General features: G+C 39.0%; 1 protein-coding gene across 3 annotated transcripts in view; it reads right to left on the bottom strand.

Moving 5' to 3' along the window:
* The window catches only part of NSMAF (neutral sphingomyelinase activation associated factor), a 39294-nt gene extending 18953 nt beyond the window's left edge, over window positions 1–20341 (bottom strand). Inside the window, exons 1-12 of one of the 3 annotated variants that reach the window (XM_042022579.1) lie at window positions 19979–20341; window positions 10158–10247; window positions 9986–10064; window positions 9827–9894; window positions 9705–9741; window positions 6842–6892; window positions 4387–4458; window positions 3971–4018; window positions 3793–3845; window positions 3158–3287; window positions 1280–1351; window positions 340–448 (exon numbers count right to left, since the gene is read on the bottom strand). In XM_042022579.1, coding sequence (XP_041878513.1) covers window positions 340–448; window positions 1280–1351; window positions 3158–3287; window positions 3793–3845; window positions 3971–4018; window positions 4387–4458; window positions 6842–6892; window positions 9705–9741; window positions 9827–9894; window positions 9986–10064; window positions 10158–10247; window positions 19979–20031 — 862 coding nt within the window. In that variant the 5' untranslated portion in view covers window positions 20032–20341. Of the gene's footprint in view, window positions 1–339; window positions 449–1279; window positions 1352–3157; window positions 3288–3792; window positions 3846–3970; window positions 4019–4386; window positions 4459–6841; window positions 6893–7768; window positions 7883–9704; window positions 9742–9826; window positions 9895–9985; window positions 10065–10157; window positions 10248–19978 lie in introns of those variants that run through there. The other 2 variants (XM_042022580.1, XM_042022581.1) reach the window with 2 other exon arrangements.
* Window positions 20342–20933: the final 592 nt, after the last annotated feature.

Raw genomic sequence — 20933 nt, forward strand, 5'->3', positions numbered from 1 at the left:
GCTTTGTTTGTTCCATTTGTTTGATTTTTGTTTTTTTTTTCTTGAAGTGGGGGGGGAAGGGGGCTGTTAAATGACAGTGCATATCAAGTTGCAAATCAAAATAATTAGTTTTGCCTTAATAATGCCACCTCAGCTTTCACACTCAGCTCTTCAAACACAACCAAATAGATGCCATTTCACAACATTCATTTTGATCTTTGCTTATTTCTATTAAAAATTGTTACAGCTTATATATCTGTTCATTCTTCTCATTCTTCCCACACATCAACAGAGCAAAACCCAGACAAATTTCCCTTCACAAGCTACTACACACTACATTAATAAATAAATACTGCAAACCTATATATGTTGCAATAAGGAAATAGACCTCATCTCGATCCTGATAGTTGTAGAATTTCAAGTAGATGTCAGAACACAGATCATTTTCTGTGCAAAATACTTCAAGTCCCTGAAAAGTTAAAGGGGGGTGGGGGAGACAAATGAGAGCAATTATTGACAAGCTGTAGTATTTGGGGTTTTTAACAGAATATTCCAGTTACTAACATGTAAGACTTACAACTCTATACTGGGTAGCAGTTTTTCCCATAAAATCTAACATATTAAATTTTCTATTTCCAATCATAACTGCATTCAGTTTACACTGAGCCAATATATTGGCTCTGTCTGGATTGATTAAGCATAGGTAATAGACATTTAATTCTTTGCATCACTCCATTCACTCAGGCAAAAAAAAAATATATTTGGTTTACACGTGTTTTGAGAAAAAAAAATTTCTACAAGACTAAAATTCCAGTGCTAATACTGAAAGCACACAACTGAGGTTTCACTGCAGAACTCTTGTCATTCCTCAGTCATGTACAGTGGGACTCATCACTCCACGTTAGTCTCAATATGAAGCAGTGACCAAACCTCCTCCATGAATCAATCCAGAGAAAATACATCATGAGAGAGAAATTCATTCAATCCTGTGATAGGTGTTTGAGATAAATGGAATGAATTGCTCCCTGATGGTACTCCCGTCTCCCTTCCCCTATACTGACTGGTTATGAAAGAAGTTTTTCATCTTGTCAGAATTCACTCTGTTTTTATCTTTTTGACAACACAGGAAAAGAAAACACTTGAAAAACCGGAAAGGATCATTGAGTACTATTTCACTATTTAATACAGAGTTTTTAAGAACGCATGGCTTTTATATAACGATGCAGACTGTTTCAGCTGGTCACTTTAAGAAACCATATATACACCATGACATTAAAATAAAATAAATACTTGAGCTTACCAGTGGCATCAGCCCATGTCTTCTTTTATAGATGCGACGCACATTTTGCAGTGTTATTTGTACAACTGGTTTCTGTGAGGGAAGAGGGAGGGGGAAAAAAAGATGGAGACATTCTAGTAGGTTTATGCTCTTCTACCTTACCCTCCTCAGACAATCTGAAGTCTTTCTTGACTATAGATACTAGCAATATGAAAACAATATCCATCCATGTCATTTTAGCAGAGGAATAGTGATGCTAAGCAGTTATGTTAAAAAGAGGAAGCTAGTCTTTGCTGTTGGTTTTTGCCTGAGTAGCAAAGCAGCTGAGGAATCAACAAGCAGCAGTGTGTAATCCCTGAGTCTGTGGCCAGTAACAATGCTCGTGCACGAGAGAAGCAGAACACAACAAACGCTATCAAAAGGGAGCCATTGGGCTGCTGGGCGAGCTGTGCCAACGGTGCCACCTGGCGGGTGGAATCAGAACGGCACCGTTATCCCACTGAAACCCTTTTCCTTGCCTGGACTTGCTTCCAGCATGTCAGAACCAGAGTAATTCGAGTAGAAAGGGACCTTTAAACGCCATCTAGTCCAACCCCACTGCAATGAGCAGGGACATTTTTAACTAGACCAGGCTACTCAGAGCCTGGTCCCACCTAATCTTGAATGTTTTCAGGGATGCGGCATCCATCACCTCTCTGGGCAACCTGTGCCAGTGTTTTACCACCTCCATGGTAAAAAACTTTTCTTCTCTGTCTACTCTGAATCTAGCCTTGTCTAGGTTAAAACTATTACCCTTGACCTATTGCAAAAGGCCCTGCTAAAAAGTGTGTCCCCCAAATTCCTCCTCCTTTGTCAAACACACTTTCTCCAATTCCCTTCTCCATTCTCTGTACTAGCTCCAAACATTCCTTCGTCTTGTCACAGACATGATCTCTGTAACTCAACATTCCTTTCAGAGCACTCAGAGCTTTCCCTTTATTTTCCCTGTGTCTGAGCCTCCAGACTCCACTGAATCTTCTGCTTGTCTCTTCTTCCTTGTCCTTAGGGCACTCAAGTTAGGCAGATTCCCTTCTTCCCCCACAGGGTACCAGTGGATGAGAGCACTAGAGGTGTGCTTCAGTCCTCAGCCCTGTGGAGGGAACTGGCAGCACAGCATTGGGATTAGAGAATGGGTCTAGCTTGGTTCTTCATCCCTGGCCAGACTGCTCCACCAGCCTGCAGGACCAGTCATATCCAGCTGGAACAGCATCAGGGCTGCTGATGCAATCTCACAGGCTGACAAGCAGAGTGGAAAAAAAAAAAAATTAGTCTGAGAATTAAAGTTTACTGGTGATCGTGCTACTGCCATGTCCATACTGAAGGTATTTCACAAAATCATAGCCAAGTCAGTGGCCTGCTAAGACCATCACTACTATTTCTATGACAAAGATCCAAAGCAGTAATCCATCTGCAACATGTACTCAGCTTTCCTCCAGAGAAAGAAATGATCAGTTTAATAGGAAACCTAGCTAAGAGCTCCCAAAGTAAACTCCATGGATATAAAGCTTTCACTAAGTTGAAACAGCATCAGACTGAGAAATTTATCTTAAATGAAATGTTACAAGTAGTGATCTTCAAATATTAATAGAGAATAAGCAAAGGACATTTTGTGCTTTGTCAGTAGGAGGTAAACTTCAAGCAAGTTAGCACAGAACCAAGCCTCAGAAAAAGAGATACACTGAATGCAGCAGAGCAGCAGAGATCAAAGGAAGACTAACAACCTTCTAAATGTAATTGAAAATAGTCTTCTTGGAGATGTGCTCTATGTGCATTTCAGAGAAATAGTACAGACAATTAAAACTGCCCACTAGCAGGGCAGCGTGCTCACATTGTATGCAAGACCATCTACGAGGCACTTACAGGATATCCATTAAGAGGCTGGAAGTACAAGTTAGCACCAGTAACGCACACATGCCCTGGATTAGTCACCAGTGGCGTCACCATTTCTGCTTTACATTCCATATGCAGCGTTTCAGAAATGCTTTGAAATCTACAAGTGAAGAAAAGGAGTAAGTTTACCTCCAGTTCTTACTTTGGTAGAGGCACCCTTAAATTATTTAGAAAGGTTTCGGTTAGCTTATAGCCTTGGGACATCAGAATGGGGACTTCACTAAGCCTATTTTACACAGGAAGAAGTTTTGTTGAGACCTCCACTTTAACAGGCACTCCAGAAAGGAACACTGCTACATTCTGCTCCAGTCTCAGAGAAGTAAGACAGCTGACTTTTCTAAAACCAGTTTTATTTGGCATTTACTGATGTCAAACTGCAACAAATTCACAGACAAATGAAATGTTTTGGAGATAAAGTAACACATTCATCTTCACAGCACAGAATTTCCCACTCTCCATTCCGGATGCTTCAGAACAAAAAGAAGCTAACTCTCTGAATTGGAGAACTTAAACTAACTCAACCAGCAATCTAACTATCAGTGCAGTAGACTAATCAATCAACAAGATGAAAGTGATTTCCCAGTAGAAAGTGATTAGAAAAGTACCTGTTTTTATCAAATGAAGTTCTAGCCAAGCGTGATTGCAATATAGCAGTTATCTAACATAGAAGGAAAGAAAAATTAGTATGGTCTCTGATTCAAATGCAATGAGAACTTAATTATTAAACAATGATATCACAATTTCATTATTAAACAGGGATATTAGAAATAATCAGGTACTTACCATGGCAGCTTGATCTCCCATCTTATCTAGACAAGAAGCCCTGTAAAGCTAAACAACAAGCTTTGAGTGAAACAGCACAGAGATCTCCCACACAGTTCAGGAGTCAACAGAAACAGGAGGGGCTTTAGCATTCTTGGTGACAGCATACTAAAAGATCTATTACTATTTCTTTTTAAAGTAGGACTTACATGTTCACTGCTACTGCCATGTTACTACTTTGTCTGCATACTACCACCCTGTGTACTAAAAGCTAATATGGGTCACTTACAACAGCTGTCAGAACTAGCTGCTGTGTTTAATTCTACATTTTAAAAATAGATAGTCCAAGATTTTCACCTTAAAAACAAGTAAAGCTCTACATTAAAAATCAAAAGATGCTGTGATGAACTATGCAGGGATACCAAATAACCACATACCTGATGTAGAGTTTGCACAACATCTCCTACTTTCCCAGCAATATCCAGTTGGAATAAGTGTTCTGTTCTACCCTAAAATTGAAAGTATTTTTACTACAAATGAATTTCAAACAGAACTCAGCGGAAAAAAAATAAAATCAAGCTAAACTAAAATAAAAACCCTTAAATAATGAAACTCTAAACCCTGATAAAATTATGCTATTAAAGATTGTGCTGTATCTCAAAGATTCCAAAAGCAGATGTAAAACCTGATCTTTTTCTCTTTACAAATATATCTTCGCTGTGGAAAGCTCTCTGTACAGTATTTTGTCTGTTGTTTAATACAATACAGCACAATAGCTTTGAAGTGAACAAGTTAACGTAGTAAATGCAGAAGTAGTACCTATTTTAATATCTATTTTTAACACATGCAAATACAGAACTAGCAAATGACATTACATTTAAACAACTATTGTATTTCTTACAGATAAAAGACACCAGCCCATCAAATCTTTAAAGACTAGGCTGAAAAGTTAGTCACTGTCATCTACATAAGTAATTTTGAGCTGGAAAGATCCCAAATACAATCGCAGCCTATTTTGACTAGTCATTTACAAAAGCCTCACTAACACATCACCTAGCATATGTGGCACACTCATTTTTCCCCTACAAAGTTTTCCCAACTTTCTTAAGTGTCATTTTATAGTACCTATTTCTGGTTTTAACTTAAATATATTAAAAGTATGTATATGGATCAACTGGTACTAACTCTACACACAACTCATGTTTAGCAAATGTTGTTCGATCCTTTCATGACCCCTGACTGCAGTATAAAACTGTATAAAATGTGTTTCTGTAGGGTTTTGTGATTTCTCAGGCTAGACTTTAAAAAAGCCAACAAAGTGATCAGTAAGACTACGACAAGACCCTGGTCAGTAGATACAACTGGATTAATTTTAAACTGAAGGAAGGAAGACATGAAAATCTAGACCATCTTCACATACACTAGTATGTGATCTGAGCTGAACTGACAGCAATGCAAGAGGAAAGCATGCTTCAAAAAGCAAATGGAACTGGATCATAGGGACACATGAAATCCAGTAGCAGTTTAGATAAAAGCCTCATAACACTTCACCCAGAGCATCATTTTCCTTCAACAGGAAAAAACCACAGCTCTCTGAAATCCTAGTGAATGGTCTACAAGGATTGCTTACAGACAACAATGTGAAAGTTTTTGTCTCTGTAGCTCTCCAGCCGTGTGCAAAGACAACAGCTCAGTATTTTGTAACTGATCTGAAACAATCAAAGAAAGACACGGAAGATAAAATGTATTTCTCAATTCCAGCACTTAGTGACATATATGGAACTGGCAACAATTCAAGTAGAAGATATTTAGCAGCAACAGAAAAAAATCAGAAAAGATTGAAGGTGAACTAGATTTCTTGTTTAAAAATACAGAAACATAGCTGCACTTTAGCAAAGTAAATTGTAATGGTTAACTGTCAGGAATGTTTTAGCTGTGGATGAATCATAACTTAGGAGAAAATGAAGTGAAAAGCTTTCCAAACAACCCTTCTGATTCTTTTCTTTTTCACTGTGTTGGCAATGGGATAAGGTATTTGTGTGATACTTAATAAATCTTGTACATGGCTGCAAAACAGATCATGGAAGGACTAGGAGACAAAACAGTTCAACACATGAAGAATTACAGGAATAAAACAAACAAAGAAAAAAAATTTAAAGTCCTAGTTTAAAGGCAGATCTAATCACAAAACCAACCCCAAGCAGTCGTTGAGAGAACGGAGATCCTCTCTTGACTCTCTTCTGTTGACTACAGTAATGCAAATTTAGGGACTCCATCATTCTTGAAATTTCTTACTTGAACAAATACATTGAGAAATATAATTCTGTCTTTTTCAATTCTTGGGCAATATGTTAATTAACTCTGAATTTTTATTCTGTGTTTGCGCCTTAACTAATCTCACAATTTAAGCAAAGAACCCTTACTTGTATGCCTCAGAATTGGAGCAGACCGATCCCATCAGCAGAAAACAACCAGGAGTAAGCTCCAATTTCTGCTGTGAGCAGCCTCATCTGCCATTTCTTTGAACTAAGAAGCACTCAGCTGGGAGATGTCAATTATCCATCTCTCATCCTCAGGTCTGAGCAGAACTGAGGAGAAGCCACTTAGCCAGGATGCAATGTCCACTGTACACAGCAGCCAGCTGACAGCTCTGTTGAGCCCATAGAGTTGCACATCAAGGTAAATGGCAAGTGTGAAGTCTGCAGCATGTCCTCCAAGAAGTATCAGAAAGCCATCACAGAAGAATTCTGACATGTTTTTTCAATATGCAATTACTTTTTTTTAAAGCTTTACTGTCATATTCCTCAAATGATAATTATCTTACTCTTTCAGAAATAAGAACATAAATCCTTACAAAACTTTTCTCAGAACAGTGAAAAAATACATACTTACTCTTACTGTTTTATAGGGTGCAATAACATTTCTTTCTTTAATGAGAAAAACCTGAAATAGTAACAGACATTACAGATTCACACCTTAAAAAATAATAAAATTAATCAGAAGTACTGGTAAATACAAAGCTAAAAACACTGTTTAAGCAAGCAAAACACTAGGTTGTAATATCCTGCTTTAACTACCCCAGATAAACTGCAGAAAAACAATAAGCTTTTATATCAGCCAACTGCAAGAAGGGCAGAGTTCAATTTAGTTCAGAGGCTTACTTATACAGCCAATTAGTGGGCTTTTATCCCAGTCATATGACCTTAAAGGAGTCGCAGTACTAAAGCAAATACACTCAGCTACATTCAGTGGGGCAGATCCTCCCCCTCTTCTAGTGGCTCAAGGTTCTGCCCAAACAGGAATTACCCCAGGCTAGCAACTCACAACATACACTGTGCAAACTTTCTCAAATGAATGCCCTGCTGCTGCTGCTGCTAAACGTTTTGCTTCCAGCTCCAACCATAATGAACACCAGATTTCCTCCCCTCATCCAATACCATGCTTTTGAACAGTTATTTTTCTGGTGCTAGCCTCATATCTGAGAACATCTTCCCTCTCCAAAACCCACATAAAACTACTCTCTTCTTCAGAACATTCTCAACTCCTATAAAAAGACCTGACTGCTGGCACACTGATTTGTATGCTGTGCCTTACTATCCACCATCTGAAAGGTGACAACCCAGAAGTAAGTTGTGGTTTTGCTCTGTTTCTAGAGAAGGTTCAAACTTGCTAAATCTCAGGCCTAAGCTCAGGATTGGTTCTGAACTAAACAAAACACACTGGACTGCATAACCTACTGTGTTCTACTCCTGGCCCAAGAGAGTTGGTCGAACACAGGTCCTTTCCAGAGCCTCAGTTTCCTTCCTACAGGTAGCATACCTGTGGTTCTACGCTCCAAGGCATCATGGCAGCAGCCTCAAACCAAGGGCAAGTACTAAACTTGCAAGAATGGATGTTCTTCTCTATCAGGAATCCTTCTGGCTGCTACACAGAGCCTTCCCCACTCCCACCAGCTGACAACAGAGCCAACCTTCACCACACGACCACTCCAAGAGACATCCAGCTAGAAGAAAGCAAGTGGTAGGCTTAGAAGCCTCTAAGCTCAGCATGCCTCTCTAAGTGCTACATTAAAAAACAATGGTAATTAGTGTCTTTCATCTGACATCAGCATGTACAGACCTGAATCAGGCCAAGGGAGAATCAGAATGAGAAACCTGCTTTACATTCATCGCTCTTCTGCAGGACAACTATACTGAGTACTCCACATTACATAAGAAGTAGACACAGTGGTTTGTGGTTTTTTATTTGTAAGCTGAGCAAAACCTTGAGCACACTGTATTAATTTCCTATTTTGGAGGATTTCCCCCAATTTTATCTCAAGAAAATATACTGAATCTCAAATTATTATTCCCATTTAATATATTTTAAAGCCATTAGTTCTAAGTTGTCTGTTACATAAAGAAAAGCTGTTTATCCAGCTATGTATTAAAAATTTCTTTTGAGTCTAAAAGACAAAGATTTTTAAGATGTTCCAAATGTTTGCTATGTGCAGTTTCCTACAAGGCCAAAATTCTACTTAAAAAACATACTTTTAATTAGATCATGATTTGTCATAATTACAGCTAGTGACTACTTGACACTTGGAAGTCCATATGCCTTCTGTACAAAATACCAGCATTTATGATGTCACCCAACTATTTCAGAACTCTTCCTCACAGATAGGAAGAGGACTGGCAAGCAAGACATGGGAGGAGTGGGGGGTGCTAACCACATTTGCCATCTTAAAACTTAATTCCTCTTTCCCACAAGGTGTTTCTTATAATCACTTGCACTTCAGAACATATAGTAATGATGCATGGTGGAAACATTGCCCGGAGCAGCTAGAAATAATTTTTTTAAAATCACTCAGTACACAAGAAAACCTGCCAACTCAAGAAATAGATTACACAGCATTTTTCACAGAAGCAATTTCAAAATGAAATTAAGTATCCTGATTACTTCAACACAGACCACAAACTCCTCTGGCACTGACAATATTAAATGCTTGAATTTGTTTTAGACTGCTGCAGCATGTAACTGAGCAAGGCTATAAATTTTGGGCATTGATAAAGACAGATTTTAGAAATACACAAGAATATTTAAAATTGTATTTCCCTCCCTCAACTCTGTTCTATCCTGAAAGGAAAACATGATTTTTGTTGGTTTTTTTTTTTTTAAATCTTTTACAGCTTTGGAACACCTATCAACCGCAATTTATCAAAATTTGAAATGTATCCCCTTGGTTAACTTTAAGAATTAATATATCCACAATCGCAACTCTTGACTGGAGCTCAAAGACAATATTTCAGGACAGCTTCTGAAAACTATTTGGTGGAGATACCGCACAGTCCAGAGTTTTCGCAAAGCTGAACCACAGGGACTGAGATGGCTTTGCCATTACCACAACATGCTGAAGAAAGTAGACGAAAGCAGTATAACAAGACCAAACTAAAGATGACTAATAAGAAGTTTTATTAGAGTCTTGTCTCCTTTTTCATTCAGTTCTAACATTTCCCTAAGCTCCATTATAAAATGCACAGGGCAAAAAGTTTACTTTATTGAATTAATGACTTAATGAAGTCATTAACAGTTTGCAATTTCCAGCATTAACAGTTTCACATTAATGCTAAGTTTTTGACATTAATTAGTTTTGCTTTCAGTTAACTTCCCACTCTTGGACTACAGCTTTGAGGAATAATACCATTAAGGAATGTAAGCGTGCTTTACATAACCTCACCCATTTATAGATCAAGAACCTGTTATATGCAGGTCTTACCTGGCTACATACAACAGAAATCCCTCCAGATGTATTCCTAAAATGTAAATAAGATATTTGAAATGATGGGCATTTCAGCTTTAAAGGAAGTTAAATACATACAGTGTCCCAAATTTACCTACCGTCTGAAAGGGTTATTTGCTTCATTGTCTTCTGGGGCTTTTATACTAATGCAATCTCTCAACGGTATCTGCAGCAAGTTATAAAAACACACAGTCTTTCTTAAAAGCTTTTTAAAGAGAATCTTAAGTTACCAAGAAATTTAAGTTTGCACCACTTACCTTGATAATGGGCTGGATATTGTCATCTGGTTCAAAAATAATTGACTTTGAACAGACTTTTAGGAAGCCTCTGAATTTTCTAAAAGGAACAAAAAAAAAAAGTTGTGCATGTGTTCAAGACACATGAGCCTAGAATGACTGCAGGAAATTATGGTATGTAAGAGTTTTGTACCTTTCATCTTTGCAATCTTTATTTATAATATGATTAGCTGTGTGCTGTTCAAAGTAATATTCTTCCAGGTTAAGAAGAAGCAGTGAAAACCTACAAATTAAAAAAAAAAAAAAAAAAAAGACTCTTTTACTCTAAGAGAAAATACTGTAACAGTTAGTACTCTTAATAAAACATATCAGGTCTTTGGAAAGCCTTCACTGATCTCTTTTCTGTGCCACACCTCAATAATAAATTAATTTAGCTCTTTAAAATAACAACCTATATGGAAAATTTGTCTACACATGAAGAAGATCAATTGATGCTCTTCCAACATATGTAAGGTTAGGTATTTGATTCTGATGCCTTAGGTGGAAACTATTCTAATACAGTCAGGCTTTCTGCTTTAGCCCTATGCCAGTCAGAATGTGCAATGACAAAAAAGAAGGGCAGGAACTAATCACTTAGAATGGATGGAATTAGATTGTTTTGAAGCCAAGCCAAATTACATTGGTCTAAAATGTTAAGTGAAAACACTGGCACAGATTTTACAACACAGGTGAGTCACTCGATGGACACCCTCTGAGGAAGCATTACCTTCCTCTCCAACCACATTTTGTACTTCCTCTGTACCTCTGTTCAACCCCCCAAGAAGCCTGTTCATGGATTAATGTGATTTAACAACAAACCTCAACAACAACAAAATAAAACCAGGAAACTGAAGTCTTCTGAAGTATTTAATTTCAGGATCATAGCAATGCCAGTGCTGGTACCAAATAAATTCAAACAGGCCAGATCAGGGGGAACATGAAAATGCTTTCTCTAACAACTTAACTAAAATTGCTGCAAGTGATCAAAACTCAGCAACTTTCTAACAGGGTGAGCACTTGGTCACTGAGTGTTTCAGCTGTAGAGAATGCCAATGCATGCTGCTGGCACAGCAGGAGACGCAAAAATAACTTCAGTTGGAAGTACAACTTGTCTGTGTGTAGCACTGATCTGATCTGCACAAGCACTTAGTATTTATTTACACCCACACTTTGAGCTTTTTGTACTTTGTTCATGATGTGCTTCACTAGAAATGCCTGTGAAAACACTAATAAACACCAAGTGTTCCCAGAGCAGTATTCAAACAGCAGTAAATATGTCAAGAGTTCACAAAATGAACTGAGTGAATCGAACAGCCTGTTCATTGAAAAAGGATATTTCACAATGGAAAAGATAGTGTTATTGAAAATACATCTTGTGCACTTAAAGATTTGTGTTGTGGTTGTTATATTAAACAGAACATAACATCAAAAAATAAAGGTTTACTGTAACTACAAGTAACAGTGGTTACTTGTAACAGTGGTTACTTAACAGTGGTCTTGTGTCCAAGATACTTTGTCCTACTGCTCTACTGCTTATTCGAAATGGCCTTATCTTTACCTCTCCTCTCTTGAAAACAGTTTTTTTATGATCCCATTGTGCTGGTTTTGGCTTGATTTTCTTCACTATCTACTATGAGGCTTTGTTTTGGATTTGTGCTGAAAACAGTGTTGATAATTCAGAGATGTTTTTGTTATCACTGAGTGTGCTTAAACACAGTCAAGGCCTTTTCTGCTTCTCACCCCACCCCACTAATGAGGAGGCTGGAGGTACACAAGGAGCTGGGAGGGGACACAGACAGGACAGCTGACCCCAAGTGACCCAAGGGTTATTCTGTACCGTATGGCATTATACTCAGGATATGAAACGTAGTAGCTTCCACACAGTTACCATTAAATCCCATTTTTCAACATATCCAGTTGAAATCATCTGGGACAAACTTAAAATTTTCTGATTTTGCAAACTCAGATCTTTCAAGTTCTATCACATTTTTAAAGCTTTCCAATAAAGCTATGTTAGGATGTATAAAGAGCAACTCACCAGTAGAATGCTCTTCTTTCTAGTATGTATAAGCATATACATTCAATTTATTATCCACAAGCCAAAATATTAAAATAATAATAAAAAAGTCAAGAACAAACATAGCACCCAGATTTTTTAGAAAAAAATCTATTCTCTTTCATCATAAAACAGCCACTATTCACATAGGAAACATGAGCTTCAGAGAAATAGCATTTATGGTCCCACAATTAATTATTTTCCAAGTAAACTGATGCCTGTTCAACAGAATTAATTTCTGAAATTCTTCATTCTTAGTCTCTTTCCTTTGTTTCCACCTACTCTTTTAACAAATTCCTCACATTTTTATATTCTTTCCAAATTCACCTGTTGACAGCACTGGTAATTACTAGACTTTTTAAGTTTTTGGTAAATGCAGGCATCCCTTATGTATTCAGACAAGCCATGTTTTTACATCAAAACATTGGCTGTTATTTACAGTAACTATAATATGCTTCACATAAGCCAAAAGACATAAACCAAGAGAGTTCTCTTTGAAATTTTTCATTATAACTATCTCCATGAAACTATTGTATCTCTATACTTGTCACTTTATAAATCAATTCACCTTCCCAAAACCGGAAGCTGTGGGCAAGAATTTGAGGTATTCTTTCCCTGGCATAACACTCACTGCTGCTGAACCAGATGATTTCATGAAGAAAAAAAAAGAAAAGATATGCACAAAAACTCAAGATAAACTCTTCATATAGGCTAAATAGGTACTGTGGGGAAACTGTAGGTTTATTCCTTTTAAAATACCATGTTTGCTAGCAGTATCCAGTTTACCCTTTTGCTATTCCCTGTCTCTTCCACATGACTACTCACTCCTAGGTTTACAGAGACAGCATCGCTGTAGAGCTTCTTGCTGGAGATCAGCAACCTCCTGTGCAACAATCTCCTGCTCACTGACCTCAGCCTTCCTGTCTTGAAAATGGGTTGTATTGCTGTGCTGGCAACTGTTAAAGCATTTTTCCCTCAAACATTGTATACCATATAGGCCAAGTGCATTTTCCATATTTTATCTTCCCCTCCCACTCTCCACAGAGCCTTCCATGTAGTTCTGAAGTCTCTTCCTGGCATTTCTATGCTTGTTGCTACTCTACATGCAAGTCCATTCACTCTAACTGCATTTTCCTGTATTTTCAGGCTGCTGTGAGTCACTTCTGCAGGCAGACAGAGCCAGATATCAAATCTCCACAAATGCAATCACAAGTCTCTACTTCTCTCAAGCACCCACTGCAATTGGGACAAACTTACTGCCTGTCCCAAGACTATGCCACAAAAACTGCCCCTTTTAAAATAGACACGATACCATAAATGAAAGCAAAATTTTCACACTTGCATCTCAACTACTGGTTAACAAATCTAGACCAGTTCAAGTTACTGCTAATAATGAACTCTGGAGATTATGATGCATGATCTCTGGCACAACCTTCTGGAGTTTCTCAACTCATCTCAGTCTTTACTTCATAAGTATTTAAATTTCATTTCCCTGTGTTAATGATCCATAGAGTTGTCAAAGAAAAGAAAAGTCAAGTTTCATCACATGTTACTAGAGTACATCAGAGCCTTTTATCTTCACAGAAGAAACATCTTTTACATAAACAGAGCCATTGATAGTTACTGTATCAAGAGGGCCCCTCTTGAGAACCATCACAGCACATGATGATACTTCAGGCTTGCCAGGAGGTTTAACAAGTATCTAGATCTACCAAGATCGCAAGGGTACGGATCAGTCTATGGCATGTTGCATAAGTAGGCAAACAGTGTTGTGAAGGCCTGAAAAAAAAGGACATCAATCATAGTAGTTATAAAATTACAGCAATGGGATCTTCAGTGCACAACTAAGCAGTTGGGCTTTGGGCTGACTGCTTTCCAAAGAGCTAAAGGAGGTATTCCAAAGACACCTGTGATATCAAGATGACTGGCATACCAAACTTATATACTATCAGCTGCTATGTGGTCCTACAACTAGAATTTGTATGCACACTTAATATAGATCTAAAATAGAAATTTAATTCTGCACATGACAGGAAGACTTACAAATAAATAAATAAATAGTAGGAAGAGAATGCATGAGATACCCTGTGTAAGAAACTGGTTAAACCTGTAACAGTTGAAAATTGTATTTTGGTCTTCAGCCACTGAGCAGCTGTACTGTTCCCAGTGCTGTGTAATTAACAGCAAACACTGTAAGCCTATGACTTTATCACACTGACCTGGAATAACAGCATGGATCACAAAACCAATGTCGAGACAAGTAACAATGTCCCCAGTCTACCCTTTTTTGCCTTCAAGTCTGATCCCAAGATGAAAAAACCCCTCAATCTAAGTGGTTAGTCAGGCAAATTTTAAGTTTTAACTGGGTCGTGTACAAAAATGTTTTGGCATCTAAAATGAAAAAGGGCTGTTTTTTTGTTTTGTTGTTTTTGTTTTTTTTTTTTTATTTTTAAATATCAACCCCAAACAACAACATAAAAAAAAAAAAAAAAAAAAAAAAAAAAATCAAACAACAAACCAACAAACAAAACCCAGTTCTGGTTCTTACACATTTTTAGGAGATCCCTTCAGTTTCTGTTACATACATTTGCCTGGTGATCTAAAACTTTGTATTCCTACAGTATTCCACAGTAATAAAGAAATATCACAAAGTTCTTTTTCAGGCAAACAGAAAAGGATCAAATTTGAGACTTTTTTCTTATTATCAACATGTGGTTCATTTTAATCCATTTTCAAAATTAATAACCCAATTGTTACTTGAAACTTCCCAAGTATAAATCATTAATGAGTGTTTATTAAAAATCTACTTAGAGAAAGGTAATGCTATAGCTTGGAAAGCAACTCGAATATCTGTTGACACAAAATCCTTTGAAATCAAGAAATAAAATTCACACCTCAAAGCTTATTACAGGATATTTTTATGCTTGCTTCTGAATAAGAACAGGTTTATGTTCACAAATGTTGTGGTCACAATGCTGTTTAATGCTTTGCAACACACTGATGAAGTTAGTAAGCCACAGACATGTCTTCGGGGATCATGGACCTTTTTTTCTTGTACAGTGAACTTGACATACTAGGCTATCCAAAAAAACCCCAATGTGTTATTCTGAAAATGACAAAGAGACAAATTAGACAAGATTTAAAAAAAAAAGTTCAAACTTCATGGAAGTAGCTATAAGGGTAGAGGGTCTAGAAGAGGTTCAACACCTTATAGTATAGCTTCTTAACATTCCAGTCTTTGTCTCCAGTGTCTCACCAACAGCAAACAAACCTTTAGAGAACTTCCAAGATGACTGTATTTTCTTATTTACGTGTAATATTTGAAAAATGGAACTTGAGAGGGGGGAACAGCTTCAGTAACTTTGCTGGTCCCACACACTTGTAATGCCTCAAAAACTACTTCAGTTGTGGAGACCAGCCAACTTTGACTTAAAAAGTTATCACATTAGCAGATAGGCCATAATAGAAGCTTCTGTTCAGAGGCGTGGAGTTTTCCCAGGATAGTTTTGCGCATGGAAAGGGTACATGGAATACCAGAATCAGAAGCCAGGCACAAGAACAAGGTTGTCAGGAACAAGACTACCCTTTGGAATGCAGCAAACCTGTGTGGCAGTTCTGCTGTCAGAGATTCTGGGAAAGAGACAGTTCCACTTTCTAGGGTAAAATAAATCAGTAGCCACCACTGCCACTATGGCAAAGCCTTGAGCTTTAGAGTGGGAAAAGCACTCACACTGTTACATCTCAGGTTTAATGCAAGTTCTGCATTCAAAAATCAACAGCAGCAGCAGCTTGGAGGGGGAAGAACTAACATGCTAGATAAGGGAATATCTTCTATTATAATAACTCACATAGCTGGAAAAACCAACACCACCAACTTAAATAACACAAGGAGTTTCCCAGATCCAAAAATGGAAAGAAGATTTTCAGCCATAGTTGTGCCTGTCTGAGGGTATATGTTTGGGGTATAGGAGCTACAGCAATGGATTACCAGTATAGTGTACACACACACATCTCTCCATCCACCCAGATAACTTTAATGAAGGCTTTAAGAGCTTTGGTGCTGGAACATCCTCAATTCCCACACAGGGTTAAAAGTATACAGAGCCTGGTGGAGTAAAGAGTTAATCTTTTAACAGTCTATGAGGAGCCGTTTGAGCTTTAAAGGTAATCACCTACACTTAAGGGGAGAGGTAAATTAAAGCATGCCAACGTAATTTTGCTTGAAGACCTATTTCAAATTCCTGTCATTGTATAGCCCCAGAAAGAATAGAATAACTGGAAAATTCATACACCAGTCACTTGGAAGGTATTTTCTTGTGAAGGGAATCAGTATTCCTTTGAGAAGCAGCTCCAGGTAAAAAACAGAAAAAGGTAACTATCTTGCCAAGAAAAACAGAACTCACTGCCTTTTTCAAAGGGCTCCCATATAATTGCCATTCAGAAAAGGTCTGAGGAATATGAGTCAACAACACACCCAAGACGCATAGGAAAACTCAGCACTAAGTATCAGGAAAACACTTGCAAAACTTCAGCTTGTATGATGTCATTCCCAATACACAAGGTTTGGGAACCCAAAGGCACCCAAATATTCCTAGCATTGTTCAGAGTATGCAGCTAAGAAGCCAATCACTCTTTACAAACTACAACCTGGGCTTTTTAAGTCCTGCCAAGATGCTACAAAATATCCTCCAGACAAAAGTGTGTTGCATCAGGCTTAGTCTACATGAGAATTTAATGTTATTTTGCTTGATGTGCATGTACATCTATACTTCACTTCAAAAAAGACTCAGAGATCCAACAACATCTGGGAGGAAAAGAAAACAAAACAAAACAACAAGTCCACCATTTATTTTAGATACCAATCTCACCAATTGAAGCACTGGATTTATTCAAACTGGACACAGGAAAGTCCATGCAGAGGCCTGTGCCATGGCAAAATGCTGTTTATACCACCCAGCAAAGGTACCCATTGATCCTGCTTTAAATTCATAGTCTGTGACTGAAGTCTTACTATTTTCATCCTTTCATCAGAAAAGCATATGCTGGAAATCTACTTGGACAGAAGGGTTTCAAGTGGCTGATCCAACACACCTTGCATAATCACTTGACTTGATACTGGAAGCACAATCCTGATAACAGAAGGAAATTGTCAGGGATGAAAAAGCAGGGCAGCCCAATCTAGCAGCAGCCCACAGCTATGCAAAACCAATTTTAAAATTAAACCTCCTCCCAACAAGAACAAATTACCTATAGGCCAGCTGTAGGATTCATTTGCTGATGTTTGGAAAAAAACCTTCATTATGCATATTGTGTCTGAAGAGAGTAAGATAAGGCTACTGATTTAAAATAAGTAAATAAATAATCCCAATGCCCCAGCAGCCATCACATCGAAGATCCATCTGGAGCACCTACATGCTGCCAGTAGGTTGCTTCATGTGAGTGATGTTTCCAGCAGAAGAGACAAACCCCTCACACAAGAAGCTGAGCAGCAGGCAAGACAACCAGCAGAACTTTATAGAGAGCCCCTGTACCAAGTGTTTACACTTGCCTGCATTTGGGCACACTGCCAACAGAAGTGAGAAATCAATTTATAAAGAAAGCAACAACCTGAGCCAAACACCACATCATCTAACTTGATGTTTTGTAACTAAAATTGTTTGCAAAAAAGGATTGCTGTTCATGAAGGATGAGTATTTTAGGGATTAAATAAACTGTCCTGCACACAGGACATTTCAGAACTTTCTTGTTTTCTACTAGAAAATGGCATATAGTCAGAAAAGAAGGTTTATGTAATCAGATATTAAAGTGGACCAACTAATTAGTCAAGAAGAAGTATTTTTTTTCAGATCACTTAAAACTAATCTGATCTTCCTTCCCTCCAAAGCAACTGCATAAGATTAACTTCTTACTTACCAAGTTTCACAGTACCCCTAACCGAAACTTTTATAGCTTAAAGTTTTGTAGAAAGCGATGTACAAGTAATAAAAAAGCCCAACCAACCAAAAACCTGAAAAAAACCCAAGAAACCCCAAACCAAAGCACACAGCAAATACAGCTGCCACAAAATTTTTAAAAGTCCTGCTCATCTTACTAGGAAATATCTACACCAAGGACACAAAGATCAAGTAAATGCCTTCAAGCAGAAGTTGGTGTCTGTAACAGCTACCCAGCACCTAGGTAAAAAATTCTCAGAACCTGTCCCTTCAATTAAGTCATAGCAAGCTGGTTTTTTGCTGCTTTAAGACAGAACTATAAGGACAACGTGCAACAAAAATACAGTGTTTCTAATCTGATATTTCAAAGCTCAAAGTATTTTAAATCACTTAAATGCTTTTAAGATTTCCTAATTGAGAAAAGCACAGGAAAAGAGGAAGAGGCAGGGACCTGATACAGGGTACAAAACATAAATTTACTTGGATTTTATACTAATATCAACTGTTAGGCAGGGGGAAGAAACAGAGAAATAGGTTTGCAGATATAGGAAAATCTGCCAGTGTAAATGTGAATGACACTAATCTTTCATGAAGTGCTCAAATTACAAACTCAAATAATAAGATCCTGATATGCTTTCAAGTATGAGCAAAGAAAAAGAGTTCCCATCAATAACTGCAGAGCAGTCATGATGACACTGATATGCTGAGTTTGTTCTCACGGCTTTTTAAAAGTGATTTAGATCCCACTTGGGTTCTTTGGGACAAGTCTGATGAGTTTTGGCCTTTTTTTCCTCAGCTTCTCAAAAAAAAAAAAAAAAAATACTATTTACATTAAATCCGTAACACAGCTAACACAGTCATTTTACTTGCTTTTCCTACAATTAAGATGCTTTACTTTACAACTAAAAATAGTTCTCTTTTCCTTCTACACAGTTTGTCCTTTCTCCCTGCAGCCCCTTACACACAACTGAAACTAGAGCAGCCCCCCAAAGAAACGAGATATACAAGAAGACAAAACGTGATCCAGAACACATCTGTACTTCAAAAAAAAACCCACCACTTCAAAGGATGTGGTAGCTTCATGGGCTGTACAGCTATTAATCAGAATTTATATGGACAGAGTGAGTCCAGCTCTTCATCATGTGGTTTTCTCATCAACAATAAACAGTGCTGTGTAGCCAGCAGAGACCTGCACCAGGAATTTGCGCAGGCTCGCATGGGAGCAGCCTGCTGTCCGCCTGGTTCCTGCGGCAGGAGACAACCGGGAATCCCTGATCCCTCCAGAGAAGGCAATGTGTCCTTCTGCTGTGTGACCCATGCCGACCTACTGCTCTCACAGAGATTTCCTACGTGGAAATATTAAGCTTGCAAAAGATTTTCAAACTTTGTGACAAGACAGATACAGCTAAGCCAGGTAAAAGAAAGTGGGACACTACCTAAAAAGAAGAGGGTAAATTCAGGATACACTCAAGTGTGTGTGACAAGCCTTTGTTGTACGTTCAGAAACAAAACAAATATTACAGTCAGCAAGCAAGAACGGGCTAATTGAATTTAACACTTTAAAGAGGCAGCACAGAGTCTGTAATTTAAAGGCTGACAATATACTGACTATAGCGTTCAAGAAAAAAAAAAGAAAAAAAATCCCAGCAAACTACAACAAACTACAGTGAAGCAAAGCTCCATGCCACAAGCACAACTGAGAACAAACAAAGATACAAAAATCTACAAGACGCTATTTTTCCATGCAGTTTATGCAAGGCAAGCAGCATTCCTGTTTTCCCAGGTCCCTTCTACACCCTTTTCAGCCGTAACTCAGGGGAACCATCAGCCGCCTGATCCCAGCAGTAACAACGAGGGCAGCACAGCACCCGGGCTCTCCTCCCGGCGCTGCGCCGCGGCCTCCCCGGAGGCCCCGCCACCCGCAGCTCCGCCGGGCCCTCCGAAGGGCCGGGGCCGAGCGGGGGCGACCGGGGCCGTGCCACTCACCTCTCCTTGGAGTACAGCTCCCGCTCCAGCCGCCGCCTGCGGATGAAAGCCATGGAGCCGCCCGGCCGAGCTGCCGGTGCCGCCGCCACAGCAGGCCGGGCCGGGCCGGGCCAGGCCGCGCCTCAGGGAGGCGGGGAGAGCGGGCCGGCCGCGGCCGCAGCCGGACTGGGGAGCCCGGCCCGCCCCGTTTATACCGCCGGAGAGGCGGGGGAGGTGGCACAGGGAAAAGCCGGGGAAATGGAGGCCGTCGGCAGCGAGGGTTCTGAGCCCTCGCCCGGGCTGCCGCGTCTCTGCGGCCCTTCGGGGCCTCCGCGGCGCACACGGAGGGAAGCTCACGCTGTATTACATTGCGAAAGAGCTTAGTTACGTGGATTTAAATGCAAGTTTTAAATGTAGTGCCACTGCAGTGAGATCATTGTGCCCGTAATGCGTGCGACAGAAGCTGTCCGGGCAGGAGGTGTGTTCAAAACCTAGAATCACAGAATATGCAGAGTTGGAAGGGATCCATCAGGATCATCCAGTCCAGCTCCTGGCCCTGCCCAGGACATCCCCACGACTCGCACTATGTGCCTGAGAGCATTGTCCAAACGCTTCTTGAACTCAGTCAGGCTTGCTGCTGTCACCACTTCCGTGGGGAGCCTGTTCCAGTGCCCAAACACCCCCTAGGTGAAAAACTTTTTCCTTATATCCAACCTAATGCCCTGACTCGGCTTCATGCCGTTTCCTCAAGTCTTATCATTGCCTAAAAAAGACCTCTTTGGAAAGAGGAGTTAAGTAAAATCCCTTAGTTCTTATAAAACCCCTTCAATTCATAGAACTGCCACTGTATCTGAACGATTTATAATGTGTTTACAGACACGATCTCTTGTGCAGTAGAAAAATGCTGCTTTTGCATATTTATAAGTTAGAAAACTGGATTCATGGAGGGGATATAATTTTTCACATAGGAATTAGA

This window comes from Corvus kubaryi, unplaced genomic scaffold (assembly GCF_017639235.1).
Source record: "Corvus kubaryi isolate FWS band 111438036 unplaced genomic scaffold, C.kubaryi_AGA036_p1.0 37216, whole genome shotgun sequence".
Classification (NCBI taxonomy): domain Eukaryota; kingdom Metazoa; phylum Chordata; class Aves; order Passeriformes; family Corvidae; genus Corvus; species Corvus kubaryi.